The sequence below is a fragment of the Pleurodeles waltl genome, chromosome 10 (assembly GCF_031143425.1).
Source record: "Pleurodeles waltl isolate 20211129_DDA chromosome 10, aPleWal1.hap1.20221129, whole genome shotgun sequence".
Taxonomy (NCBI): Eukaryota; Metazoa; Chordata; class Amphibia; order Caudata; family Salamandridae; genus Pleurodeles; species Pleurodeles waltl.
This window is the reverse complement of record NC_090449.1, coordinates 296,989,635-297,011,664: the sequence shown is the minus strand read 5'-3', so window position 1 is coordinate 297,011,664 and position 22,030 is coordinate 296,989,635. Positions and strand designations below refer to the sequence as shown.

The 22,030-nt window shown below is 43.2% G+C and overlaps 1 protein-coding gene across 2 annotated transcripts in view; it reads left to right on the top strand.

Moving 5' to 3' along the window:
• Positions 1–6,516: 6,516 nt before the first annotated feature.
• DNAJA3 (DnaJ heat shock protein family (Hsp40) member A3) overlaps positions 6,517–22,030 on the top strand; it is a 202,177-nt gene continuing 186,663 nt past the window's right edge. The window contains exons 1-2 of one of the 2 annotated variants that reach the window (XM_069210448.1): positions 6,517–6,767; positions 15,010–15,143. In XM_069210448.1, coding sequence (XP_069066549.1) covers positions 6,614–6,767; positions 15,010–15,143 — 288 coding nt within the window. In that variant the 5' untranslated portion in view covers positions 6,517–6,613. The remainder of the gene's footprint in view (positions 6,768–15,009; positions 15,144–22,030) is intronic. The other variant, XM_069210449.1, reaches the window with a different exon arrangement.

The window sequence follows — 22,030 nt, the reverse complement described above, 5'->3', positions numbered from 1 at the left end:
TCCACTGACCAGTGCCTAGGGTATTGGCACGATTCAGCCACTAGAGGGCGCAGTGCTACCAAACTAAGCACACTTGTGGAGTATGTCCTGGGGGTCATTGGTGTGTCATCTGGTTCAGCTGCAACTTTCAGTTCGGGAGATATTGGCCGGTTGGTGAAGTGACCCACACTGGCTTGTTGGTTCTTGTTGTTTTGCAGAGTGGTACCTCCACTCAGAAGGGAGATCTCGGGCTTTTGGCGAAGCCTGGAGGTCCTCAGGGTTTGTCGACATCAGTCCTGTGGTCAGCTGCTCTACAGTGGCGACTGTCGGGTCCTAAGTGCAGCAGGCAGGGTATGGCGCCTTTTCTTGTGCAGCAGGTCCACATTTCTCCGGCTTTGGTTCTTCTTTGGGGTGTCTTCTCTTCTTCCTTTTGAATCTGTTTTCTTGGTCTAGGGGTGCCCACTAAATACTGAATTTAGTGGGCATTTTAGAGACCTGGTAATGTCCAATGGAACACTTACCATAGGGTGGCTACACCCACTATAGTGATAACTGCCTGTGGGAAGGGTCACTACCCTAAACCTCATTGGCTATTTTCCTCTATCCCAAGATGGAATAAACTGAAAAAGAGGGTCCACCTCTCAGGCAACATCTTAGGGGTGGTGCATGCCAGGTGAGGCCAATCCTCCTACCCTTCCTTAGGTTTCCCACCAAAAGTGGGGGTTTGCAAAGGGGGATGCCAGCTGCTGCTAGAAGCAGGTTTGGGGGTCGAGTTTCAAGGGCGGTAAGCCCTTTGAAGCTCACTGCCAGGACAGTGCACAGTCCTGAGGTAGGGGGTGTTAGCTCCCCCACCCAGGAAGGGCATTGGTTACAAACCAGGCAGGCTTTTCCCCCAAGGTTTGTATATTGGCTGTCTGGAGGTGGCAGCTGGTTAAGACCAGTCAGCAACCATGCTAGCTTAGTTTTGCTTTTGCAGGGGGCACCTCAAAGGTGGTGACTGGGTACATTTAGAGATAAATCCAGTACTGGCACCAGTTTGGAATTATCATTCTGAGTTGTTTGATACCAAATAACCCAGGGTTCAGAGTGGCCATCGTAGCTGGGAAACTTGTGTTGACCAGTCTCCAGCACATGTATTAAAATGGCTGCTCTGTTCACTTACTATGTCCCAGGTTTGGCAAGGACACAGTGGCGGCGTATTGCTCATGCAACTATGCCCTCACATATAATATGGAGCACCCGCCTTAGAGCCATAAGGCCTGCCAGAGGGGTGTCCTACCCACAGTAAAGCCAGTATGCCATGTTGAGTATGTGTTTTAGGTTTACACCAGAATACTCAGCCTGCAATGGCAGTGCTGGGTGCATCTGAATGCATGGCCCTAGAGGGTGGCACATATCCCTGAAACCACCTATGGATATCATCTAACATCTTGTACTTGTTCCGACATTCTTGGAAATGTGTACCATCCTATCTAAGTGCACTGAGGTATTGCTGCCACCATTGCAGCTGGATCTACTCCTTTGATTCAACTCCTTTACTCTGAGGTCATGGTCTAAAAGCATCTTCCTTTCCTCCATGGCTCGCTTCTCCCTTTGGACCTCCATCTTTAACCTCTCCAACTCTATCTGATGTCTCCTGGCTTCTCTCCAGTCTTCCAGCTCTTCTGGAGTCAGGCCCTTTGAACCACCACTGCTGCCTGGCCCAGAGGGTACCTGCTCCCCCACAGCAGCACATGCGCCCCCAGAACATCTTCCCTTGGATTTGGTCCACAGTCTCCCCAGTTGGATCCTCAGGTCACTGGCATTTCTGGTTGCTACCTAGGCCCTCAGCACCTTTTTTCGCTCCAGCTTCCTGGTGAGGCCTCTAACTTCAACTCTGAGGCTTTTGCAAACTGACTTCAGTTCCTTCACGGTGTAGGTTTCCAACCTATCCTCCTCAAAAACCAAATCCAGGGATGTAACTGATGATGCTCTTGACTGAGACAGGATGTAGTAGGAAGTTCAACTTGAACTCAAGACCAAAAAAAAAACTGAAAGGAAAATCAAAAACAAAAAGCCTGTATGTGGTACGTAGTGGTCTGTGATATGGTAATAGTGTACAACAATCACTGTACGTCAAGTGCAAAATGCAAGTCCTATCCTCACTGCTGACAACCAATGTTAGAAATGGGGTCTCTAGTTGGCAGTTGGTTTACACCCTGTCCAAGTAGGGACCCTCACTCTAGTCAGGGTAAGGGATATACTCAGCTCAGATAACTCCTGCTCACACCTTTGGTAGCTTGGCACGAGCAGTCAGGCTTGTCTCAAAAACAATGTGTAAAGCATTTCCACATAACACACAGTAACACTGTGAAAACACTACAAAAGGACACCACACTAGTTTTAGGAAAAGTTTTAGGAAAATATCCAATATTTATCTGTGTAAAACAAGACCAAAACAAGAAAAATCCAACATACAATATTAAAGATATGAATTTAGCAAGAATTACTTAAAAATACAGTTCCTTGAAGTTGATAGCTCCATCTGGGGCTATCACGGTGTTGTGAACAACAAATCCAACAGTTCAGGCCGGCTGGGCATTGCGAGCCAGCTACGGTGTCCGGCAAACAATACCTTGGAAATGTAGGACGTTGTGATCCTCATGGAGAGATCTAGGGTGCGGCGTCACTGGGGTCAGCAGGTGTTGGTTCTGGAGGTCAATGACGGGGTTGTCGAGGCCTTAAAGTCACACATGTTACAGATCGAACTCCGGACGGTTAAGGAAGTCAGGAGCTCTGGCGTTGATGGCATCGGGGCTGCTGTGCGAAGCGGAACGACGCGATGTGCGGTGCTCACAGGTCACGGTGCAGGCAGCGGCTCGGTGACGGCATCTGCAGCGTCGGTGAAACCGGGGACGTGCGGTGCCTCCAGGTCACGGTGAAGACAACACCGTCATCATTCATGAAGCACTGTCGTTGGTAGGCCCAAGGCGGTGGTATGACGTGGGGCGGGCTTCATGTGGCAGCCACAGGTTGCGGTGCAGACAGGGGGGGGGGTCTGTTGATGCTGGAGTCGACTGCACTGGTGCATTTTTAAATTATGAGTTCAGAGGCACCAAACTCCACATCTCTATCTGCTCCCAATGGGAAACTGCACTTAAAAGATATTTCAAGGCAGTCCCCATGTTAATCTATGTGAGAAGTAGGCCTTGCAATAGTGAAAACTGAATTTGGCAGTATTTCCCTAGCGGGGTATGTAAAACACACCAGTACATGTCCTACCTTTCAAATACACTGCACCCTTACATGTACAAAACAGGAAGATTTGGGCCTGGCAAGTGGGTACACTTGCCAGGTCAAATTAACATTGAAAGACTGCACACACAGACACTGCAGTGGCAGGACTGAGACATGTTTACAGGGCTACTCATGTGGGTGGCAGTCAGTGCTGCAGGCCCACTAGTAGCATTTGATTTACAGGTCACGGGCACACATAGTGCACTTTACTAGGAACTTACCAGTAAAATATGCCAATCATGGATAAACCAAATCACCAGTGCAATTTATCAAGGGAGCACTTGCACTTTACCAATGATCAGCGGTTGTAAAGTCCACAGAGACAATAAACTAGCAAAAACAGAGTCCAGCATACCATAAAAACAGGAGGTCATAAGACAAAAAAACAGGGAAAACACAGCAAAAGTACCAGGTCTATCTAACATATATATGTTCACTGAAAAAAAAACAAAGGTTACAGGGACGTTATAGTTAGGTTCTGAATTTACTTGTGCAAAACCACAGAAATTCAGCAGTTATAGTTATAGTTATTTCAAGTAGCCACCCGCCCATATATAAAAATTGAAGTCCTGGGGAGGTGGCGGTCCCTGGAGCTGGGGGAGGGTGCGGGAGGCCCCCCTCCACAAAATTTTGAATGCCCCCGGGACCTGGCCCACCGGGACCTGGTCACCCCGGGACATGGCACACCCTGGCTCATGCCGAGTCCCAAGATGGCTGCCAACACTTCCTGGTTTGAAGTTTTGGCAGCCAATCAGAGCTGTGCATTTACTTACACAAGCTTGTCTTTGTTCGCAGTACTTCGCAGCCAGAGATATACAAATTTGAATTTCCCTAAATTTCTCAAAAACAACAGAACGGATTTACTCCAAATAAGCGAAAACGTAATGTGCGTACAGATGGCTAGCTTTCTGACAAATTTGGTGTAATTAAGTCTGGTGGTTTGGCCTGTAGTTGTGTCTAAAGAATCCTATGGAAATTAACATGGAAAACTCAAAGTTATTTGAGGCCCCTTTTTCTCTGTCCCCTCTTGACAGATCACGCTGAAACTTTCCGTGCGCAGCAAGAATCATGTCAACACTTTTCTTGGAAAATTTCATGAAGATTCGTCAAATTTGTGAAGTCGCAGCAAATAAATTAAAAAAAAATAAGCACGGGCTCCTGTGCTTGTTTTTTTTTATAGGCCCCCGGGTGGGCCAGGTCCCAGGGGCATTAACAATTTAGTGTGGGGGGGGCCTCCTTGCCCTCCCACCGCTCCAGTACCACCACCTCCCCGGAGCTTTCATTTGTTTATATGCAGGAGGGGGCCTGCACTCCCCGACTGCCCTGGGGACCGCCACCCCCCCAGGGCTTTCATTCTTAAATATGTGGGTGGGGCCGTGGTCCCCTGCTGCCCTGGGAATCGAAGCCCCACCAGGTCTTTCCTTTTTATGTATGCGAGAGGGCCCACAGCTCACCCACCCACCGGGGACCACTACCCCCGTGGCATTAACTAAAGTGTTGCTTTGAGGACCACCACCACATGGCTTTCCTAAATGAAGATATGTATGGGGCCCATTGCCCCCCCCCCAGCTACCCTGGGGACCGCCACTTTCCCAGGGCTTTCCTTAATGAATATGTGGGGGCCCACAGCCCCCCGCATACCGTCACCTCTCCAGGGCTTTCCTTTTTATGTATGCGGGGGCCCCACGGCCCCCGCACCCCAGGGACTACCACCCACTGGGGCATTAATAAAAGTAAATGCAAAGGCCTGCAGCCCCTCCACTGCCCTGGGTACTGTCAGCTCCACAGGGTGTTCAGAGATGAATATGTGGCAGGGTGCAAGCGGCCCCCCACTGCCCTAGGGACTAACACCTTCCAAGGGTTTTCCTTTTTATGCATGTGGGGGGGCCTGCAACCCCCCATTGCCCTGGAGATCCCCCCGGCGCATTAAGAAAGTATATGCGGGGACCTTCAGCCTCCCCCACCTGCCCTAAAGATGGCCACCTCCCCAGGGCTTTCCTTTTAACATATGCGGGGGGCCGCAGTCCCCTGCTGCCCAGGGACCACCACCACCCTGGGCTATTCTCGTTGGAGGGGGCGCACGGTGCCCCTCTTGGAGCCACTGATAGCCCTGGGGACCGCCACCCCCACAGGGCCGGCTCCTGGTATGTCCCGAGGTAACTATAACTTGCGCCTTTGTCATGCACAGCTAATTACTCCACATCCTATATCGATAACATATTCTATGCCATCTTTCATATTCTCACTGAAACATTTGCAATAAAATTATTGATGAGACAACTGTGCGTGGCGAGGGCGCGAGTTACCTTGGGGCCCGAGTTTTAGTTACTTGAAAGAACTCTAACCTTAACTGCTGAATTTCTAAAAAAATATATAATATTTATATATATATATATATATATATATGTATACATATATATATATATATATATATATATATATATATATATATATATATATATCCACAGTGCTGGCATTGTTGTCATTGTCTCTGTCCAAAGGTATTCCTAAAGTGTAGTGTTTGGAAAATCTTTTTCTTGAAACCTAATCTTCGTATTTGGTATTTTTAACAGAGCCTTGCCTGTGAAATAGGGGCTTCATTGTCAAACACGATAAAAACTCTAATGGATCCCACAATGTTTTTAAAAATTTACAAAGTTGAACCACTTTCAATTTTATTTCTGACATAATGTGTAACAAATAGAGTTTTGATAACCTGTACTTCAACAAAGAGGGGCAGCAAGTAAAGTGAAGGTAAAGAAACCTTTTAGATCTAAACAAGACGCCCAGTGATGCAACGTTCTGTAATCAAAGTTAGCACTCTAGCTCTTTGGTATACCGCTTTTGCCGCACACCCTTGCGAAAGAAAACTACATTTCCCGAAAGATGTTCGTACACAGCAGCAATTTGGTATTTTTTTTACGCTGTAGGTAGGTGGCTGACCCCGCTCTACGAAGGCTTCCGTACTCTTTTTCCAGTTTATCGATATTCTCAGCTTTTTTCTTCAGCTGCACCCTCAGACCAAGCAGCCCGTGTACTTGTGCAGAGAGGCTACTTTAGAACAGTTCTACTCTATTCTACAGTATTAAGAGTACTTTTAACTTTTCCCAAAATATTTCGGATACTGGGTTAGAACTATAAATATGACTCCTTTACAATGTCAGGAGTAAGCTACACGTCCCACAAGTCTTATGGGGGGGGCGGGCGGGAATAATTATGTGTTTTTCTTCCGTCCTGAGGGCTCAACGGAGGCAGAGGATGAAGGCGGTGACAGTTAACATTGTGACTCGCATGTGCGTAGTGTGACGTATTTGCCACGCCCTCTGATTCTGCGCAGTGCCTTCTGTGCCCGGCAGACATGGCGGCTCGGTGCTCCTCACGTTGGCTGTCGGTCACTGTGTCCCGGGGCCTTTGGAGCCGTGCCGTGCAGCCCCTGGGGGAAACGGGACGGGGCCCGTGGGCAGTCGTTGCTTTCGCAGCCCAAGGGGTATTTGCACCCAAGAGACTAAGAGGTAAAAGAGTAGGTGTCATGAACCTGGACTATGTGCGAGACAGAAACGTGTGTTCTGGTGTTGACCTTTGGGGACAGCGAAAAATATATTTTGATGGTTTGCCCGTATGGTTGAAAGTGGGTGATACACTCCGGTGATACGAAAGTTTCTGTATTTCTCAAATCTTTACGTGTTGGTCCTGTTGACGCATTTAATGCGAACTAAACTACACCTTCCAGAATGCACCAATTTGTTAAATGAAAGGGCACGGCTGAAAACCCGAGTTCGTCGTCCTTTTGGGGATCTGGTAACCGAATCTTCCGGTGGTGTAACTTTGCCCAGCAGTATTCCAGTTCTTCGTTTGTGATTCAATGGGAGGTGCACCTGCTAAAATGTGTCTCGAAACTAGAAGATCTTCAAAAACTGATTTACACCTGTTAGCCAGAGCTCCCCTTTCCCATGTCCGTGCACCAGTAGCTTATCATGTCCAGAGGTTTGCTTTGCAGTCAGGAGCTTGGAATTCTGATTTTGCAACCTGCTAAATAGTACTTCACATCCTCACATACGCCGTATGCTTGAGAACTCTGGATCTGCAGAGTGGATAAGCACCTCCAAATGAGGAGGTATGCGCTAGATTAGTTACTACCGAATGACCAATATAGGAGATTTGTTTGTAGGGTTGCGGGGGCAGTCAGCGATTGCGTGTGTAAGTGATGAGTGTCTGTTCATTTGTGGCACTGTGAAAAGTAGATTCATATTTTTTAGTATTTTGCTGCCATTGACATGGCTGTGGAGCACACTGAAGTATGCATAAACTTGAGTTTGCATGAATGGTTGTCTTTTCTGGTGTAGTCAAGTTCCCTTGTTTGCCAAGTAGCGTTCTCCTGAGGCTGTAACTTCTCACTTTGCTTGTAGATCAGGTCAGATTCCCAGATTCCAGACAGTTGAATTTAGTAATCTAGTACTTGAGTTTCTAAAATTAGGCCGTCTCAGACTTCTAGAGAAATGCATGTTTTATTTTGTTAGCGGATCTAAAGCCCCTGCTTATCCCTTTTAGGCAGCTAATGGTAATGATTCATGCTCTTCTGGGTCTCAGAGAGTTGGACTCCTGTAAGGTCTCTGTGTAGGAGATTCTGTTACCTCTTACACCCATATGAGGCAAACCTTACCTACACTTCCATACGCTTACAGTTAACTGCAGTTGCAGCTTGCTTACTAAATAGACAACACTTCTCTTGTCAAAGTCCTTTTCCTTAAGGCCTTCGTGGAGGCCCTGTATGGAACCTGCATGTAGTCTTCACATGACTTATGGGCACTCCTTTCCAGTTCTTTGCTCAATGTGCCACAGTTCTTTCTTGAGAGGTAGCCTTCTTAATCTCAATTACCTCTCTCAGATGCATTAGTGGGCTTCATCCTCTTACAATACCTGCTAGCTCACAAAGATAAGGTAGTCCTTTTCACAACCCCCAAATATCTGCCAAAAGCTTTCACTTTTTCACTTGAACCAGACCATTTATCTGCCTTTCGTCTTCCTGATATCAGAGTATGTAGTGGAAAGGGCCTTTTACACCCTAGATGTTAAAAGGATGCTCATTTACCATATTGGTAGGACTAAGCGAATTAAAAAGACTGGTCACTTTTTTGTAGCATTTGCCGAACTCTATATGGTTTGCTTCACCTCTGAAGCACGCATTGAGAAATGGATCGTCAGTGCATCAAGAGTTGCTATGCTAATGTGAACCACACACTCCCTGTGCCCCTGAAAGCCTATTAATATACAAAAATGGTGCCACCTTAGCTTTTCTAGGAAATGATCCTTTAGCAGATGTCTGCAGAGCTGCTACTTATTCAGTGCTACACACCTTTACCATGCATTATTGTGTAGACATTCTAACACTTAGGCAGGCTCTAGTTTGCCAAGCTTTCTTAGGAACACTGTTTAAAAAACATCTTCATCATTTGCTCATTAGCCTCTGCTTTTGTGAAGAAATACTTTGCAGTTCATGCAGAGCACGTGTTTCTACAGCCACACATGCTACAAACGGAAAATATTACTTACAGTGTAAAGCCATTCATTAGTGAAATTGTAATGAGAAATGTCCAAAGGTCTATTTGGGAAGTGCTCTGACTCACAAAGCATTGTAAAAAATCTAGAGCCAAGGGTTGAGCGATCAGATGAGAATTCTGTTCCTCAGTGGAGCAGCAGGATGATCCTCTCGAGCGGTGCACAGTGCCCTTCTGCCCATCTTCCAAAAGGCTTATTTAACCACAGTACATGTAAATCTAGCTTTCGTTTCACAAACAGATGAGGCTGTTAATTCTTCCATGCCACATTTAGGGACTAATGGCATTGCACAATATCATTTCCCCTGTATCATAACGCTGGCCCTAATTAAATACTGTTGCAGTTCTGTATTGTTTTCACAGTATGACAACTTTGCACAAACTTTAAAAAAAAAAAAAAAAAAAACCTCCTGTGTTGAATGATCAAATCTCAAAAATAGTAGTTTTTTCTTGAAATTTCCATAGACATTTTTTGAGGGGGGAGAACAGAAAAACAACTGCCCATTCCACAATCTGGAGATGGACATTAAGTACAGAGCATGACCAATGTCACACCTTGTTTTCTCCAAGCACTATTGTTAGGGCTATTTAGCACAGGAAGAGGCTGAAGCACATTGCATGTGCCACAAAGACATAACCACAGTATGAGCCTAGTGCGCTGGTAGACAAAATTGACACTAAGTGTTGCCCCTGGTATGCACTGCCTGCAAGAGTATTTTACTGAATGTGACGCTCAGTGGGCACTGGGCAAAAGTTACTGGACACAAGATGTTGCCAAAGACCAAGATACAAGTCCACTGTAGGCAAGGAAATTGATCTTGTCCGTCATATAGAGATGTAATATTGAAGTTGCATTGACAATCCAACCAGTGCCTTCTCTGAGATTGCATGGATACAGACATATAGAGAATATGTAACAAACTGGCATTTTTTTCTGACAGCAGATGTCATCACAACAATATATGCAAATATAAATCTTCATTTTAGATGGTAGCATGCATATGTGCACATGAACTGTGCATTTGACTAAAGGCTGAAGTTCCACTGGCCACATACAGCCACTAGGACTGTCTGCCATCATATTTCTCTCGGACATTGCCCTGATAAGCTGGTTTGCAGATCCACTGAAGGCAAACAGATCTGGCAGTGGCATTATTCTGCTGCATCATTGATGCTGTAACGTTGCACATTCACTCTGATTTCCTCACTAAGAGTACTGACGCAAACTATATAGAGAATGTATATACTGACACTGTTCTTTTGACTGCAGTAATCACAACTGTACATGCAAACATAAATCTGCATTTGAGCTGACAGTATGGATATACCAACTTGAACTGTGAATTCAGACAAAAGGCTGCAGTTCCACTGGCCTCAGACAGATTTCCTCTTACCCCTAGAGACTATGTGAAGTCGTAAAACTGCCTGCAGTACTGTCCACCATCACATACTCACAGATATTGCATTGATAGGATAGTGTGTAGACCTACAGGAGCACCTGGAGCTGGTGCTCACACTCTGGGCCTCCCACATTACACCAAATCACAGTATTAAAATATGACATTTCAACCAACACCCTTCATCCATGCACTATAGATATAGTAACTATTCACTTGAATGCATAGAAAGTCCTTTGAGGCCTACACGAAATTAGAAAAGCACGTAGAGACATACAACAATACAGTATAGTGGGGACACGACGAAACACTGCTCCATGAATGAAGAGTTCAGAATCCCCCAAGTCTAGTGGGAAGCAGTGTCCAAGATAACGTTTTAGCTTTGGTCACAAAGGAGTGGCCCTTGAGTTTGCTATATCTAGTAATAAGCTAGTTTTAGACCTGCTGTTGTACATGGTCAGGGTGCTTACTATACAGAGAGAGAAAGTTAGTGTAAGAATGTTTAATGGACACTAAGCCTGGTGGGGGTCTGAGTATGAAATCCTCAAACAGGCAAGTTGGACTTTCAGACAGTAGATTACACACTACATGTATGCAAGAACTCCGACTGAAATGTGAAACTTTTCGTCTCTGGCAGATTTCCAGAGTGGATGTTCTAGATACACTCTGATGTGGTAGAAGCATGCTACTGTCAAAGGCAATACAATCTCATCTGACCCTCAGGGTTGATAGCTCCCCTTTGTTGTGATGAGTTATATAAATCACCTGACGGTCTCTGGGTCATGACAGGAGACGGAGAGTCTTCTTGGTGCTGGTTCAGCATGTCATTACTCCACAGCTCAGGGAAACCATGTCAGTCATATGCTGCTCCCTTTTATGGAAACATGCTGGCAAAACACTTCTATACTTTTGACAATCCAGCCGATGCAGGACATATACTCAGTTTCCAGGCTCATCCGTGGACCTGTCAAAAGGCCGTCCTTTGGGGACAGTCAGCTTAAAGGACTGTCGTTTTTTTTGTCTTCAGCACATTGGATCTCAGCAGCAACTATATGAGGTTTTCTCACTAAGCACAGGAAGCATACTCCAATGTATAGTACAAGGAGACATAATAACTACATTTCACTCAAACGCCATTGCCTTACACACCATAAATCTATTTGCTACATATAATCCGATACTAGTACAGAACAGTTGGTGTGCTTTCATGGTATGTATCTAATACACCTGCTTTCACGTAAACTGCGTTTGTCTGCTATGCAGGAATAATGTACTCATAACATTTCAGCATGCAGCAGAAGTGCTAAACCCTTGTACTTCTCTGCATACCTGAATGGAACTGTAAACCTTTTCATGCATGTGCTTACTGCTATTCACGTAAACGTGTTTTCAGTATTTGCCATCTATTTTTCAGAAATTGTATTTTCCACGTTACAGAATGCTGGTTGTACTGCTTGCTTCAAATAGGCAGAATCCTGCTCTGTTCAGTTAATTGATGTCCTTTTGGTGGGGAGGGGTGGGAGCACTGGAACAACTGAAACTCATTGTCTGTGAGCTGAAAGTTCTGTTTTTAAGCTTTGCTCGCATCAAGGGATGTTTATTTTTCACTGAAGTACTTTTAAGAGAGTCACCCAAACTATAAAGCATTTCAAGACTGCATTTAACAGGACAGTACGAAAACAGTTGATCAATGAAATACGGGGAACAACAAAGAGATCACAAAGAATGAACAATTATGTTGTCTCTCTTGGCAGGGACTACTTTTACAGGTGTAGCTTTGTCGTGTCACAAAGGAATAGCAGCGAAGTTGAGAATTCTTATTCCACAATTTTGCCAAACAGGTCAATACCTAACAATTAGTTTAGCATTTTGGTGGCTTTATATATTTCTCACATCATTTGTGGTTTGGTTCTTGTTAAGACAGTTCCTGCTACGTTTCGGAGGAGCTTTGAAACTGTAAAACCTTCTCAATGTCGCAAACGATTTTGTTGAACATTCTGTTTTACAGAGGTATTTAATCTAGACCTTTTAGGGGTACTCTGTGGTCAAATCTTTTGCTGTAATATACGTTGAGCCTTGGCCCACTGGTTAAACTCCTTATTTTTCTTGCTGGCGCCTAACTAGTTAAATTGTGCTATGGGTGGTCTGCTACATCTCCCGAATGCACTCGCAGTACTCCAAAATTCAAATATGAATGCATTAAAAATAGGAAAAAAAAAAAAAAAAAAAGACAACTTATATTAAAAATGTCTTTTTTTTTTGTGCTTGGAAAATGTTAAGTCGTGTTTTGGGTAAGCATACAATAGTTCATCGTGGTTAAAATTACAGGGGTAAAAAGGCAGCTAGAGCAGGAGTAAAGTCAATGGATGGTGAAAGAAAGAGAAAGGCTTTGGAAAGAGAAGCCGTATAGAGATTAGAGAGCAAGTAAAGGCAAGTGGGACACAAGGGTGAAGGAGTGCAACTTGAAAATGATAGTGGAGAAAAAGAGGTGATGGAAGCGGTTTATATAGTTGAGGGCTTTTGTGTGATGTCGCCCCAATACATGTCAACCTGTGGAGCTCGAGGTGGTTACAAATGCTAAATGTTATTCCACTGCAGTGGTTTGATGTGTTTTTCTGGTTGTTGACATTTTGTTCATGACGTAAAGAAGTTGGAGCTGAAGTGGGTTTAAGACTTAACCTTACTAAGCTCTGCTTCAGCCTTCTTTGCCAGGAGTGTTTGCTTTGAAGTTTGGACGATGCGTATCATACAAAATAAACAGTGTTTCAAACTTTTTGTAAGGGTGAAAATTTTGGGCAGCAGTTTGCTCGGGCAAGTGGTTTAATAGGGTAAGCATCTTGACTCATTTAATCACGTATTTGGAACATTTCTTATTTTTTCATTTCTGAAAGCGAGCTGGTTTGAAAGAAAAAGGGATTTATAGTAAAAACAGGAACAGGTCATATACTGCTTCTGCTTTATTTCTTGTCCATTGGAATATTTAAAGTGTTTGCTTAGTTCTTTTGCACAAAATAATGTGTAGTTAAAGTTTGAAGACCACAGTTTGAAGTCTGGTCCTGACAATGGTCTGTCATTGCCTCCTTTCATGTAAATTGCAGCAGGCTCAGGTTTCGTGACATAGGAGCTGCTCCCATGGAGGATTAAAATGCAGCAATCAGAGCAGACTCTTTTCACAGTTACCCAGGCTTTGGGCAGCTACCGCATGTAAGAGTCACTTTGAGCAATATGGTCATCAATTCCTAAACAGAGGTGTGATGAAGCAATGGCACTTCACTTTTTGTATAGCGTTTGTAGACTTCTCCCCACCCTCATTGCTTTGTCTGACCTGATTTGGATTTTTTTGGGGCTAAATGTAATTTGCAATAAACCATTGCCGGTGGCAGATCTGTTTAGAAAGATTCTAAAGGGAAACACATAAAAGTAAACAGCAGTGTATGAAGTTAAAATCTGAATCATTACTCACAAACTCAGAAGGATGCATAATTACCTTTTTATTTGCAAATTTATGGAAACGGGTACTTGAATCTTCGTATTGCTATTCGGGGGGATACAAAGGTAAAGGTTTGCCCGTTATTGGGTTTTATGTAGTTTAATTTTTTGCAGAGATTAGTGCAGATAACAGACATTTACCTTGCTCTGCCTGAAGTGGCACAGTGGACAGAAATCATTGACTGGAGTGCGGTCTCGGGCGATAGGCAGTAGCTCCGATTGAATTCAAGATTGTTTCTTTCACCTTGTTGTTGCTTTCAGTGTTTTGTTTTACCCAACAAGGACAGTAGATTAAAGTATCCCTCAAAGTTTCCAATGCAAAGTTTACATATAGACTTACATGTAAGTTTAACCGTTTTTTTTAAGCCCAAAGAAATGCTTCTTGGCTGTAAATGAAATCCTAACGTAATTGGGGTTGATTTTCAATGGAATGTAATTATATATTTGTTTGCATTGGTCCGTCATTCAATGCAATATACTTGTGGGCGTATCAGTCAATTTGTTTCATTCACAGGGTTCTCAGAGGTTATTAAATCGCTTTATGAAGTTGTAACGAGCTCTAGTTAGTTTAGTTTTCAAAATATTGTGCTGTGGTTGAATGAAATCAATTGAATATTTCATTAAACAAACCCAGAAGGATAAATTGTCTCTTTAGGATAGTAACCTAACTCCATGGGACCTACAGCTGTGCTTTCTGAAGTGTGGAACTCTGCTCTGAGATGGTTATAATTGGTTGAGATTGATTGACTTTTTTCCTTCATCTATGTGGAAGCAGATCTTTAAATTGCAGTGAGTGTGTGGACGACGATGTGTGATAGAAAGTTTATTAATTTCCAATTCCCTATACTGTGACTGAAAGAAATTACGTTTTTGTTTTGGTTTGCTAAAATTAAAATCTCTAGTCGTTGTGTGTGCCTCCCTACCTTGCAGTATTTTCTAGTGTGGCAGAGCAAGTTAACACACATGAAGCACACTATACTAACACAGCAGCATCTTTGCACTGATAATCTGTCTTTGGGGTTTATGTTCCTTTTGTTAAATGGTCCATTGTTATAGTTCCTCATATTTGTTTGAAACTATGCATTTTGAAACTAGTTCAATGAGCTCACCTGCTTTCAATTTCCTGCAATCTTTTTTCGTACGCTTTGCCATTTCTGTGGGCGGATTGCATAATTTACTTGTGGTGCTGGTCAGATATACCTTTCTAAAGGACGTGTTAAGGTCAGGTGTGTGGATCTCATTTATTTTTTGTCAGGTTTTATTTGATATTCTTTTGAAGTTGCTCATTTTTTCTTTTGTCTTTTTTTATTTAGGAAGTTGCCCCTTTAAGCTTCCATTGGCTGCATTTCACACCAGTTCCTCTGCCTACGCCAAAACTGATTACTACCAAGTTTTGGGGGTTCCCCGCACTGCCAGCCAGAAGGAAATTAAAAAAGCTTACTATCAGGTATGTGTATCAATAACTGCATAAAAAAAGCCTTTATATAGAAAAACATTGTGCTGTATTTTGGTAAAGATTTATGCAAGAAGCTCGGTGATAAAAATGGGCACAAAAAGTTGCACTAGCAATCTCCCATGTGACAGGATTAAAAAAATGTGGCTTTAGCTTTGGGATTAATTTTGACTATTACCTTACAATTGTTTAAAATAAAACAAAGTAGTTCGAACTTGTTCAATGTCATAGGAAGACAGGGTAGTTTGCAACGTTTCTTCTGATTCAGGCAAAGCCTGGCTGATTGGTTTTGTGTTGTTTACTTTCTGGATGTCTTTCCTAGGTGTTTTTGCATAAATTGTCTGGATCATCCATCCACATTTTTAGAAATTTGAGAAAATGAATAAAGTCTAGAAGAGCAAGTCTTTATGGGTGGAAAACATTTCATATATCAGTCCTGGCCACGCCATAGGAAAGAGCGTTACATTGGGGATATTATCTGCTATGGTCACCATGCAGTCGCTGACTGTTTCCTGACTGTTTCCCAAACGGGTCTCAACATCTTTTAAAGAAAGGGAAATGAGCTTTCCATTATGTAATGCACAAAGTGCATTGTAAATATTTGGGTAGTTTTTTTTTGTTTTTTTTTCTTTCAGATTTTATCTAAATTACGTTTGCAGTTTGTTGCCTAGAGAAGCTTTAAACAGGTACCAGTTTGTCAGAATTCATCATGTCTTTTTCTTTATTCATATGTTCCAGAGTCATTTGGTGGAGCTGTTGACCAAATCCACCGATCGAACATTGTCATCCTGGAGGCCTACATGTTTGGTTGCATTAAGGGTTTTTGCATATCATCCTCTGACAGATTCCTTTTTCTGTAGGTTGTCAAATTTTATAAAGAGCTTTCTCCGTTCCTTTTATTGTCTCTTTTAGGTCTACATCTGGGGCCTTCAAGAGCTGAATGTAAATATAATTTCTAGGGGCCTAAGGATAGCTATCTTTCCTGTGTTAGAAGGTCTGGGCGAAAACAGAGCAGCTAGGTGTGAAAGTACTTAAAATGAGGCATTTAGATATTTGACAGGAATGTCACAGATGATGCTGAGCATCTGGTATCTAAACTACAAATTGAGACTGGTAAAAGTTTACAAATTGCTGACCTTCATTTTGAACAGGCTATCATCGAAAACAATGACATACTCAATGGAATAATGAGTGTTTCTGGAAAAAAAAGCGTAATGAAATAAAACTAAATAGGACCCTTTGGAGGAGCTCTGGCAGCACCCCTGGGGTGGTGATGGACAGCAGAATGGTCACTCCCCTTTCCATTGTCCAGTTTCACGCCAGAGCAGGGACTGGGGGTCCCTGAACTGCTGTGGACTGCTTTATGCATGAAGGGCACCAAATGTGCCCTTCAAATCAAATCAGTGGCTTGGGGAGGCTACCTCTCCCAAGCCAGTCACGCCTATTTCCAAAGGAAGAAGGTGTTCCCTCCCTCTCCCAAAGGAAATCCTTTGCTCTGCCTTCCTGGGCTTGATCAGATCAAGTAGGAGGAGGGCAGAAACCTGTCTGAGGGGTGGCAGCAGCTGCGCTGCCTGGAAAACCTTGTAAGAATGGTGGAGGCATGTTGAGGGTCCTCTAAGGAGCCCCCTGAGTGCATGGAATCGTACTTCCAATACTTGCGACAGTATTGGGGAATGGTTCCGACATGTTTGATACCAAACATGCCCAGATTCGTAGTTGCCATTATGTAGCTGGACATAGGTAGTGACCTATGTCCAGTTCACGCGTAAAATGGCGTAGACACACTCACAAAGTCCAGGAAAATGGATCTGGAGTTTGTAGGGGCACCTCTGCTAGTGAAGAGGTGCCCTCACACACAGGTACCTGCACCCTGCCTTTTGGGCTGAGAAGGCCTACCATAGAGGTGACTTACAGTGACCTGGTGTAGTGACTTTTAGTGAGAACTGGTGCATGCACCCGAGTCACGCAGGCTGTAATGGCAGGCCTGGAGAACCCTTTGCATGTGCCCCCTATGGGTGGCAAAATAACTGCTGCAGCCCATAGGGATTCCCTGGAACCCCAATGCCTTGGGTACCTTGGTACCATATACTAGGGACTTACATAGGGAGATCATTATGCCAATTGTGGGAAGAAAAAGATACAATTTAGAGGAGAGACTAAATCTACTGGGGTCCTGGTTAGCAGAAACCCAGTAGACACAGTCAAACATACTGATAACAGGCAGAAAATGGGGGTAACCATGCCGAGAAAGAGGGTGCTTTCCTACACGCAGTCTGCCAGAGCACCTCAGATCTTGCAATCAGTATGTTCTGTGCTGCTTCAGTACTGTGACCTCGGGCGCAGCTCCATCAGTGCACTGCAGTTCACACACTCCGAGCCCTCCGCCATGCCAGTGTCATGGCCCCCACACATGCTGTCTGCCACAGCACCTCAGTTTTCACAGTCAGTACACTCTGCTGCTCCAGTACTGGGACCACAAGCGCAGCTCCATCAGTGCACTGCAGTTCACACACTCCAAGCTCTCAGCTGTGCTAGTGCCTGGAACCCCACACATGCTGTCTGCCAGAGCACCTTAGTTGTCACAGTCAGTACACTCTGCCTCTAGTACTGGGGCCTCGGGCGCAACTCCATCAGTGCACCTCATTTCACACACTCCAAGCCCTCAGTCCTGCCAGTGCCAGGAACCCCACACACGCTGCCTGCCAGAGCACCTCTGTTCTCGCTGTCAGTACTCTCTGCTGCTCCAGTACTGGGATCTCTGACGCAGCTCCAACAGTGCACCGCAGGTCTTGCACTCAAAGGCCTCAGTCGTGCCAGTGGCAGGAACCCACATACGCTGTCTGCCAGAGCACCTCTGTTCTTGCTGTCAGTACACACTGCTACTCCAGTACTGGGACCTCGGGTGCAGCTCCGTCAGTGCACCTCAGTTATACCCCGGCAGGGTCTCTTCCTTTCCTATACTGGGACTCCTTCACATACAATTCCATTGCAGCAGCTCAATTCTAATATTCAGTCCCACTGCCCAGCCAATGCTGGACCCAGAAGAGCAAATCACAGCTCAGCCAGTGCACCTCAAGTCTAGCATCCAACGCTACTGTTGATGGGAACCACCACAACTCTGCCAGAATCCATCAATTCTAACATTCAGCGCACATTTCTTCTCAGTACTAAGGCTCACACACACACACCCTTCAGAACTCCTTGATTCTGTGGTTCAGAGGCAATGCCACTCCCATACCGGACCCCACTCTCAGCTTCACCAGTGCACCTCCAGGTTAACACTCGGCAACACTAGCAAGCCAGTGCTAGCCTCCACACATAGCTCCATTAACATACCTCACTTCTGACCTTGTTTGCCAATTATTATTCCAGTACTGCTGCCCACATACAACTCTGTCAGTGCACCTTAACCCTAACATGCAGCACCCCATTATTGCATTACCAGGAATTTCATGGTGCTCCGTTTCTCATGCCTCACCCACCGCCTTTCTGTTACTCTAGCACTGGGCTGGGATACAGCCCTGTATATTCCCCCATTCCTGATCTCAAGCACCCAAATATTGCTGTATTGGGGTTCACATACAACTCTGCTGATGCACCTCCTGCTGTTTTGCAGTGCCCCTCTGCTTTTCCACACGCTGACTTCTGTTTGAGGATATGGGGTGCCAATTAAATCTATTCTTAGCTGCCATGTTTATTTGGGAGTGCCTGTTTCACCTATCTCACTCCATTCTTTCGTTTACTCCGTTTACTCTCCAGTTTTCTTTCTTCTCCACATTTCTCTTTCCAGCTCTTAAAATCAACATGTTAAGTTTCGCTCTTTCTTTCAACTCTTTATCCTCTCCCTTTTTTAATTTCCCTCTTCCTCTTGCTACCTACTCTTTCAAACTCGCAAAAACTTGGTTATTTCTTTCATTGTTTCGTTCCTCTCTTTTCTTCAGGCATTCATTATTTCACTGTTTTTTCTCTTCCCTTCATTCTTTGTCTTTTTTTATTTACTCTTTCCTTTGACTCTATATGCGTCCTTTCACATTTAAAAAAAATCTTTCTTCCTTACTTTCTCTGGTGTTTTTCATATTTGTATCTGTCAATTCACGTTTTAGTATAAATCCCTCTTTTTCTTGTCTGTATGTGGAAGCCACAAGTTACTTGTTGGGACCTGTAGTGACAAAGTAGTTTTCCCATTCTCTGTCTGTGGAAAATGTCAGTAGATACATGCCCTAGTTCTTTTGCTGCTTATTTCTCTCACCATCTCTTTTTTTTTTAATCTAATGTTCATTTTCCTCTTTCTTTCGTTTGTTAGTTTCCTTCCCTTTTTTCTTTTGTCTCACATGTTTGCTCTATTTCTTCTTAGTTGTTTCCATTTTCTCGTTTTTTCTTTCTTTTATTTCCTTGCGATCCCTTCTTTCTTCCTTTTGTCTGTCGTATTCCTTTAGCTTCTTTCTGCCCCATCCGCTTTCTATCTTGAGGCCTAGTTATTATTGGAGCAGCAGGTGCAGTGGCACCGGGGCCCAGAGACCTATGGATCTCACTCAACTCTAATTACTGCTGTATTTTCCTACCGAAATTGCAGTCAACCTTTTTCGCTTCCTACTCCAAGGCCTATGACACCCTTACTACACCATTTGTCCTCTCAATCTTTACTGCAGACTCCCTCTTTCCTTTCATCCTCCAATCCGTCCTAAATTATATCTTTGATAGTGTGTCTTGAGCATTACACTCTAATGTCAAAAGTTTAATTGTGATAAAGGTTTTTATGATAATTGTATATGTTTTAAGATAGAGGAAGAAGGTAGATGGACGTGCTTTAATTAAATGCTGGGCCACTGGAAATATATGGCAGGAAAAGATGACATTTTGAGACTGGGTTGACCAATTTATGTGTCGAGAAAAGTCCAGTTATCAATTTACAATACTAATAGCTCTAACTCAAGGAAATGCGAGACCTATTGCATTGAAAATACTTGTTTCTTGTTTTCAGATGTGAGATACACCACAAGGCAGATCTTATATGCATTCTCTTTTATTTAAATGCATTGCAAAGATTGATCCATTTTATGTCATATCTTATTCTAGAATTCATCATCAGTTTCTCAGTTTGTCATTTCATTTTCTCATCCTATAGTGCAGAACATTTTTTCATTAGCATTTCACCTGGAGAAATATATATATATATATATATATATAAATATCCAGTAATATTTCTGTAGGTAACTCCTCATTGGATCCCTCGGTTTTAATTTGATGGTTAGTGATTTTTTTCAAATCTATTTAATTTAGTAAAATAGCATTGCATTGATTGATTTGCATTTTTCAGACACTTTAGCTGAGTATTATTTATATCTTCTCATTCAAGTTTGGTCATTTTTATGAATTTCATAAATTTGCTTGCTAGGGTATCAGAAAAGAAGTCAGGGTTCCCTAATAGGGTTGTGAGTGAGCTTGGTTTGGAGGAAACATTAAATATTCTAACTGCTTCTTCAGGGTGAATTGTAATAGTTTTCTCCATAGCACTTGTTTCTCCATTTCTATGATTTTTGGCAACCACAGTGGCTGTCTTGGTTGGCCAATTAATCCGTGTTTCTTTGGTAGGAATAAGCAAACTAAAGTTCATGGCTTATTGTAGGCTAGGGCTAATACATATTTCTTGGTATCTTGTGCTTCAAAACCTCCCTGGCTTACTGGTTAGAGTAAAAGAGTTATGTCTTGTTTTGTTTGATCTCCTGCATTAAACATGATTGTTTTGTTTACTGCATAAGATTATTTTTAGGAGTGTGACAGTGTTGGTTCGTAGCACACATAGTAAGGGAGTTCATTTTCATATTGATTATACTACCAAACATTGAAAATTATAATTTGTTACGCTCTTGAAGATCTTTGTATAAATCATGCCGTCAAGTTGCATGTATAAAGGCAGTTCTGACTCTGAGAAAGTATTTGATAGTCTCCTCTGTCCCAGAAAAATCAAATTGTCTTCTGAAGATTGTAATCTATCAGAGATCCAGTATTTATTCTGACGTTTATAAATTTATATATGATAAAAAAAAAAAAAGGTTTTGCAAAATATTTATTGTCTTTGGGGGGGGCTGCTTTCCAAAGGTCTGGTATAAGACCTAATGTGTTGTGATGCTTTGGATTAGCAGTATAAGGATCTTTAAACAAAGGAATATGCGTAAGATGTGGTGCGAGTAGCGTTATAAGGCAAAAATCAAGAGGTAATGGACATCCTTGCTGTGTGCCTCAGTATACACATTACTTTAGCAAAACTTTTCTATGGGTTCTGAACTTTCTTTTTCTTTTTTAAAGAAACTAAACTAAATAGTATATATTACAGGTGCCTTTATTGGCATCAAGTGCTGAGTGCATTTTCTATACTGCGGTTACTTATATTGATACTTTGTCTCCTGTATTTAACAGTTGAAGATGTGTGTTTATCATTTAGAAGGAATCTACAGTCCAGACTAAATCACTCCATGTATAGAAATAGGATGCCATCAGTCCATTTATTACATATTAAAGTGCTAAGTGCAGAAAAGTGAAAAAGTGCATTTCACCATCTCCAGTGTGGGAGAAACTGTCCCAGTCCAGTGGCTTATCTGGAAGTACCAAAAACCTGGAAGAGAATCAGCGTGCTCACATACACTTTTTAAGGCCTTTTTGTACCCACAAATACATTCTCAATGACTGGCCAAGCAGAATGTTATAGAGAAAAGTAGACCTAAAAACCACACATAGGCCTAAAGCCCTAGATGTTCACAATTTCATAACAAGCTGAAAAAAATTAACAAAATGTAAACAATGAGAAAGGTATATTTCTTCTGTGCAGTACAACATGTCCTTTTACCTCAGAACAGGCTTCCACTGCCTCTTGGGCACTACAT